Raw genomic sequence first — 8,104 nt, 5'->3', positions numbered from 1 at the left:
ATATATATATATATATATATATATATATATATATATATATATAAAATTTAGACATGTTTAGCTCACATTTCAAGTGGGAAGGGATAAAAATAGACAGTTTTTATCTAATGAATGGGAGGAGTAATGTGCTGGATACGTGTTAGGATACTAGAACAAGTTGGGCCTAGGTGTTTGGGCTGAAAGTTGCATGATTTTCTTTGGGCTAAGGATGAGCAGAGGGTTTGATTTGATTTTTATATAAATCAATCAATTCGATTTTTATCAGTTTTTTCAGTAAAAATAAACAATTTGGAAAAAAAATTTTAAAAAAATAAATTAAAATGATTCGATTGAATTTTTAAAATGTAACCTATTTGGCATTTTATGCCTGCTCTTCATTTCCTCCTCTGTAGCAAAAGTCTAGGTCTTTTCCATTGTCAGTATTTGCTTCTCTGTTATCCTCACTTCTAGGTCTTCTCTATTATCAGCCTTTTTTTTTTTCAGTTACCAGATGTTATGGCGGCTGCTGCTGCTGCTTCTTCTTCTTCTTCTTCTTCTTCTATCAATCTTCAATGGAAGAAGAATGATGCTTTCATAAGTTTTAGAGGTGCAGACATCCGGGATGGTTTTCTCAGTCATCTGTACGAAGCTTTGCGTCGAAAACAAATCCGTACCTTCAAGGATGATAAACTTGAAAGAGGAGAAGAGATCTCACCAGCCCTCTTGCAAACAATTGAAAACTCAAAGGTTTCCATAGTCATTTTCTCAGGAAACTATGCCTAGAATCTTCACAAGTCATCCAAACACCATGGAGAAAAGGCATAGTTTTCAGAAAACTATGCCTTTTCTCCATGGTGTTTGGATGAGCTTGTGAAGATTCTTGAATGCCAGAAAACTACAGGGCAAATAGTATTACCAGTTTTTTATAAAGTAGATCCCTCAGACGTTCAAGAGTTGACAGGAAGATTTGGAGATGCGCTTTCACAGCATAAAAAAAAATTCAAACACCGTTTAGAAAAGGTGGAGAGTTGGAGCCTTGCTTTGAAGAGAACGGCCAACATTTCGGGGTGGGATTCAAGAATCATTAAGTAAGACACTTATTTTCAATGTCCTTTTTTACTTGTATCACTGATTTTTCTGTTGTCACTTTATTTCTTTGTGGTTCATTTTGAATTACTATTGTTTGGTCTTTATATGTGATCAGGCCTGAAACTAAATTAATTGAGGAGATTGTCAATGATGTTGGCAAGAAATTAAATAACCTGTTTCTAAGTGTTTATGATGAAGAAGGCTTTGTTGGAATTGATTCTCGTGTCAAGAAAGTTGAATCATTGTTATGTCTTGAATCAAAAGATGTGCGTATGATAGGAATTTGGGGAATGGGTGGTATAGGAAAGACAACTATTGCTGACAAAGTATTTAATAGAATTGTGAACAAATTTGAGAGTCAATACTTTGCTGCAAATGTTCGAGAAAAGTTAGAAAAGGGCACTCCAGTTCATTTGCGAGATGAAATCCTTTGCAAAATACTAGGGGGAGAAGATTTTCACGTTGGCACACCATGTACATTGCATCCTTTTATTAAAAATAGTCTTCAGAATAGAAGAGTTCTTTTTGTTCTCGATGATGTGGATGGTTACTTGCACCTAGAAGAGTTAGTAGGAGGATGGAATTTGTATGGTCCAGGAAGTAGAATCATTATAACAAGCAGAGATAAGCAAGTGCTTGAAATTGTGAAGTGTGAGAAATATATTTATGAGGTTGAGAAATTAAATGATTGTGAATCTCTTCAACTCTTTAGCTTGCATGCCTTCAAACAAACTCAACCCACAAATGGATACATGAGGCAGCTATCAGAAAGAGTGATAAGTTATACTCAAGGAGTTCCATTAGCCCTTAAGGTTTTAGGTTGCAGCCTTTATGGTAAAGTTGTGAAAGAATGGGAAAGTGAGTTGGAAAAACTTGAAACCATTCCCAATAAGGAAATTCAGGGCATTCTGAGAAGAAGTTATGATGGACTAGATGATAATGAAAAGAGTATATTTCTGGATATTGCATGTTTTTTTAAAGGGGAAGATAAAGATCGTGTAAAAAATATATTAGATTGCTGTGGTTTTTTTGCTGAAAGTGGAATACGTAATCTGCTTGACAAGTCTCTCATAAATATTTTCAAAGAGAAGTTAGAGATGCATGACTTGCTAGAACAAATGGGTAAGGATATTGTTTGCAAGGAAAACAAAAAGCCCAGAAAGCACAGCAGGTTGTGGAATGCCAAGGATATATATTACGTACTGACAACAGACAAAGTAAGAATGCATTGATTTTTTTCATATTTGTTTTTTTTTTTAACAAGAAATGTAGTTTTGTGTGTTTTATGCTCATTTTCTTTGCTTAATTTTCTTTATCAGGAGGCTGAAAGTGTTGAAGCCATATCATTGGACTTGTCCAAAATTAAAAATATGGAACTATGTCCTTCTGCCTTTGAGAAATTTTATAAGCTTAGATTGCTCAAATTTTACAATCCTTGCTTTAAGGAAATCAAGTTGCATCTTCCTAAAGGCTTGGAATTTCTTCCAAATGAGCTGAGGTTTCTCTACTGGGATCAATACCCTTTGAAATCATTGCCATCGAAATTTTGCCCTGAGAATCTTGTTGAATTGCACATGCAGAGTAGCCAACTCAAACAACTTTGGAACGAAGATGATCTGGTATGGTTGAGCATGATTCTTTATGAAATTATCTGTTGAAACTTGAGGATAGAGAAACTTATTCTTAAGCTTTTCTTTGTCTTTACAGTGTCTTGAAAAGTTGATATTTATGGATCTCAGCAACTCGGAACAACTGATCAAAATTCCAGACCTGTCGAAATTCCCAAAACTTGAGGTTATAATTTTGCGAGGCTGTATGAGTTTGGTTGATTTTTCTTCGTCTTCTAAGTATCACAGCAAGATTATAGATCTAGATCTTCGACACTGCGAAAAACTCTGTCATTTTCCAAGCGGCATTTATTTGACGAATCTTGTAAGTCTTTCTTTGAATGGTTGCTCAGAACTAGCTCATCTGCCAAGCAGCTTAGGCGAATTGAGATGCCTTGAATATCTTTATCTCAAGGGATGCAAAAAGCTAGCGAGTCTTCCAAACAGCATATGCAATCTGAAATCTCTAAAATGTCTAAACATCAAATATTGTGTAAATCTCCATGGATTGCCAGAAAAGTTGGGCGAATTGGAATCTCTGGAGAACCTGAAGGCAACTGGAAGTGGGATAAAAGAACTACCACCTTCTATCAATCAGTTGAAGAAATTGAACTACTTGAACTGTGATGGATGTGAAGGTTTGATATTGCCTCCTTTCACAGGTTTGGCCTCTCTTCGGGAGCTTTCTCTGCAGCGTTGTTATATATCAGAAATTCCTAGTAATCTTGGCTCTTTAGAGTCATTGGTATATTTATATTTAAGTGGAAATAACTTCAGAAGCATACCTGCAAGCATCGAGAAATGTTCTAAGTTGAATATACTTGATTTAAGTGATTGCATGATGCTTCAATATTTGCCAGAGCTTCCACCAGGTCTAGCAGAGTTAGATGCAGAAAACTGCACATCTGTGGAATTTGTATCGAGATCATTCATACAAGGATATATGAATTCCTGCTTGAGGATGAATCTTAGCAAATGCATTAATTTGGATAAGAGTGTATGCAGTGAATTAATACTGCTGAAACTTCAAAGCATGGGACAACCAGAGGAACAATATCTGAACAAAAAGGTCCATCTCTTTCCCTCTAGTGTTATATAAGTGCATTATTTGATTTAGATTATAAATTCAAAAAAAAAATTAAATTAAATTAATTTTAAGAGTTTAGTTTGATTTATCCTCTTTAATTTTTTTTAAAGATAAAAAAGCTTTGATATATATATATATATATATATATATATATATATATATATATATATATATAAAATAATTAATAAAAGTTTATAAATTAAAGAAAATCTTATTAAATAAGACTATTTAATAAATAAATCTTATTTAAATGTGAAAACCTAAACCTAAAAATAAATCGCCCCACCATAACACACATTTCATTTATCCTTTTTTTTTGTTTATATTACATTTATAAAGTTGAATTCAAGAAAATTAGTTGAATAGACTTAAAAAGTAGATAAAGAAAAGACAAAAATCTAAAGGTTTGGGAATTAAGCTCATTAATTAATTTATAACATTTAAATCACGTGCAATGAATGTATCATAAAACTATATTGCATTGCTTGTTGATCAAATAAATAGTTTTTATTCATAGGTTAATTTAAAACATTATAATTTCTAAATGAATAAATTTTTTGTTTATAGGATTAAATAAATATATATTAAGTTAGCATTTTAAATTTTATAACTATAGCTAATAGTTATTTTTTGCTCATGATACCAAAAACTCAAATTTTAAACCTCAATTATTAAAATTAGTTGTAATTTTATTTAGTTGACTAAATTAGTCAAATTAAAATAAAAAATATTTCTTTTATTTAAAATTAAAAATCAATGTATAATTGTCTCTCCGCACCATGCTCAACCTCTCAGATTGTCGATGGGTGATTTGGAACATTTTTGTGTGATTCCAGTTGAACTACAATAATCAAATGGGCTTTTAATTTGGTTTGATTTGGCTTATATATATATATATATATATGATTTAAAAAATGTTTAGCTTAACTTATGAAAGCTAATATCAACTTATAAGCATTTAAAATTTTAAACAATTATATGTTTAATTAAAATGTTTATAAGTGATAAATAAACTGTTGATATTTTTGATAAAAATAACTTATAAGCATATTTATTATTAAAATGACAAAAAAAAGTTAAATAAGATTTATGATGAAATTTTAAAAATTAAATGAGAATAATATAGTAAAATATTTGGTCAAATTAACATATGAACACCAAAATGAAAAGTTGGGTTCCTAACTTTTTTCTTATATCTTATAAATTGAATTTACAAGCTTAAAAATTGTTATAAACCAAAAAATTATTATAAACAAATAGGTCAGTTTATTTTTAGAGCTTATAAACTAGCTTGATCAACTTACAAGTTAAAACAAACATCTTTTTCTTTTTTAATTTGGTTTTTAAAAGTTTTTCTAAATCAGACCACACCAAACTACATCTCTATAAATGCGTAAGTGATTTTTTTTTTTTTTCAGGCTAATGCAACGAATTTTAATTGGAAGGATTGGTTATGCATCCCAGGAAGTGAAGTGCCGGAATGGATGATGTATAAAAATGATAATGGATCTTCATTGTCATGCTTTCTCACAGCACCCAGTCCTCATTCACATGCTACCCCCTTCGTCAAGATCCTTTTTTGTGCTCTCTTAGCACCTGAAGCTGCTAATTATTCTCGTAAATTCATGGGTGTTATTTCATGCGAATGTCGCTTCATAACTGAGTCTGGAGATAGCTTCAAAGCATATTCCCGTTGCTTTTTGGGCAAAATACATCACATCTCCCTTTGGTATTCCACTATTCATTTTAATTCCAAGAAATTCTGTATCAGGGAGGCCTCATTTCAATTCTATGTTGGTTTGGAATCTATGAGAGATTTCACATTCGATGTGGGAGTCCATAAGTGTGGAGTCCATCTAATGTTTGATGATAACTTGGAAGATGATGATGATGATAGAAAAAGATGGTCAGCGATGGTGTTTTATGATCGGGCCATAACGGAGGGATTGTTCTTTACTCCTTCTGTTGAGTATGATCACGAGCAATATCCCCTTCAAGGATTGAAAGAGAAGCAAGAGTTTAAATGTTTCGATTTAAATTTCTCACTATCTTTTTTGTTCACCTTAGTTATATGCTTGGCTACTGCTTCAGATCAAACAGAAGCCCAACCTACCCAGATGGTCTTTGCTTTGATGCTCATACATGTGTGCTTGAAGTTGCTTTCCTTCAACTCTTCTCTTTCTCTTCATGGAATTTACAACTAATTACTTGGTGTTGTAGAAATTTTATTTTTGTTAATTAGTGTAATTATTTTTAAGGAGAGAAATGGGAACTCGAATTTAACATTTTATTTATAAGCTGAGAGATGTTCATTTATAAATTACAACTTATTAAGCCAAGTATGCTGTTGTTGGAACTATTTTATTGGTTGTAGATAGTGCTTGTGCCCCAAAACTAGAAAGAAACAATTAACACACTATAAAGTAGACATTTTCCAATTGTTGAACATCATATGATACCAGAGAGTAAGAAAGCTTGCTATTGAATAAGGCTAAAATTTTAGAATTTTTATAGCTCGTCCTTGAATTTTGCTTCGTATATTACTTTTATATTAACTTTATTTTTTAGTGAAAAATCTTTAAAATTTAATTTTGTTTCACAAAATTCCTCTAACTCATTATAGTAGGTTTTAAGGTTAAAAAAAAAAATTAATTTTTTGACCTTTTTTCTTTTTATACTCAACAAGAATCGTCTGTTTACATTATCATCTTGATTTATTATAAAAGTATTAATACAATTACAATAATCTATTTTTTGAAATTAAAAAAAAAAGAGAATTTATTTTTCATCAAAAATGCTAAACTTCATTTATAAATGTGATTTTTTATAAAAATTTGTTGTTGCAGTTTAAATGAATTTTTTATGAAATAAAATTAAAATGTAAGAATTTTTTAGTAACAAAGAAAAGTTGAAACACATAAATATAATATAAGGCAAAATTTAAAAACGAATTATAAAAATCACCCTTAAAACTCTTTTAAATAGTTTTATATTCAATGGCAGAACTATAACATTAAAACTGGAGGAGCAAAAAATAAATTTATAATGAAAAGCTTGTTCAAGTCATTGAGATTGTATGAAAATTTATAAATTTGTAGGGTCCATGCATATATTTTTTTAGAAAAAAAAATTAAAATATATTGATGAAAACATAATTTTTAAAATTTGGGGCCATGGCGACCCCAATGAAATCTTTATTTTTTAAAAAAATATTATTAGTTTTCATTAAAATTCCTTTTATATATATATATATATATATTAATGCCCTACTAAATTTTATTCAATATTTTTATTGAAAATTTTCCCTAGATTTAATATATAAGGGTCAAAATTTGATTAGAATTAAAGAAATAACTTGAAAATTTTTAATGGGATTCTTACATTTAACAAGTGTATGAGTTAAAGCATAAAAAAAGATTTTAATATGAATAAATTATATATATATTTTTTAATTAATTAATAATTAATATTCATATTTAATATAATTAAAAAAATATAAAATAAATATATAAGTATTTATATTAATTTTTTTATGAAATACAATGAATGATATAATTGAATATTGTACATCTCATCTCAAAATAAAGTAATAAGTTGAATCTTAAAAAATGACTTATAAAAATACAAGTCATTTGACTTAATAATAAATTGTCAAGTGACATATTAAAAGATTAAAATTAATATAATTTTAAAAATAATGAAAATAATTAATTTATTATCAATTTATTTTATAATTTAAAATTAAATAAAATATATATTTACATATTATTTATCAAAATAAGATTATATCAATCGGTATTAAAAAGTTTCGAATTATTGAGAAGTATAAGTTATATTATTAAAATAAAATCATGTTAGAAAAATCATGATTTTTACTTTTAAATTTAATCAATGGATTCGTACTTAAATTTTGTTAATTTTGATCACATTCATTAGCAAAATTTAGTTGCCATTCTAATAATAATAATAATAATAATGATAATTTTTGTTTTTACATTTCACAATTATGGCAATTCTTTTTTTCTTTTTTGTTTATGTACAATTTGAACTTCATTTTAAAAGTTAATTATTTTTATAACTCAAAATAAAAATGGAAGAAATTAAATGGCTAAAATTGTGTCACATAAATTAATTTAAGCTTAAATTTAATTTTGAGATAAAAACATTAAACAGTGTATCTGTTATCTGTACGGAAAATTTGAAAATATAAAGCTAGCAGGCGATTGAATTTTTTATTAAGTGCACAAACATGAAAACTTAGAATGGCCTGGAAGCTGGAAATGAAGAAGAAATTTTGTGAAAGAATAAAAAAAATTAAAATAAAATTTAACTGGATTAATAA

The 8,104-nt window shown here is 28.8% G+C and overlaps 1 protein-coding gene across 1 annotated transcript; it reads left to right on the top strand.

Moving 5' to 3' along the window:
• The first annotated feature begins 495 nt into the window (after window positions 1-495).
• LOC110647361 (disease resistance protein RPV1-like) lies at window positions 496-6,101 on the top strand. The gene is made up of 6 exons (XM_058147971.1): window positions 496-726; window positions 805-1,067; window positions 1,184-2,285; window positions 2,388-2,687; window positions 2,776-3,744; window positions 5,181-6,101. Exons 1-6 carry the CDS (start codon window positions 496-498, stop codon window positions 5,964-5,966), a joined length of 3,651 nt encoding a protein of 1,216 aa, XP_058003954.1. The 3' UTR covers window positions 5,967-6,101.
• The last annotated feature ends 2,003 nt before the right edge of the window (window positions 6,102-8,104 follow it).

This window comes from Hevea brasiliensis, chromosome 6 (genome assembly GCF_030052815.1).
Source record: "Hevea brasiliensis isolate MT/VB/25A 57/8 chromosome 6, ASM3005281v1, whole genome shotgun sequence".
Taxonomy (NCBI): Eukaryota; Viridiplantae; Streptophyta; class Magnoliopsida; order Malpighiales; family Euphorbiaceae; genus Hevea; species Hevea brasiliensis.
This window is presented reverse-complemented; position numbering and strand designations above follow the sequence as displayed.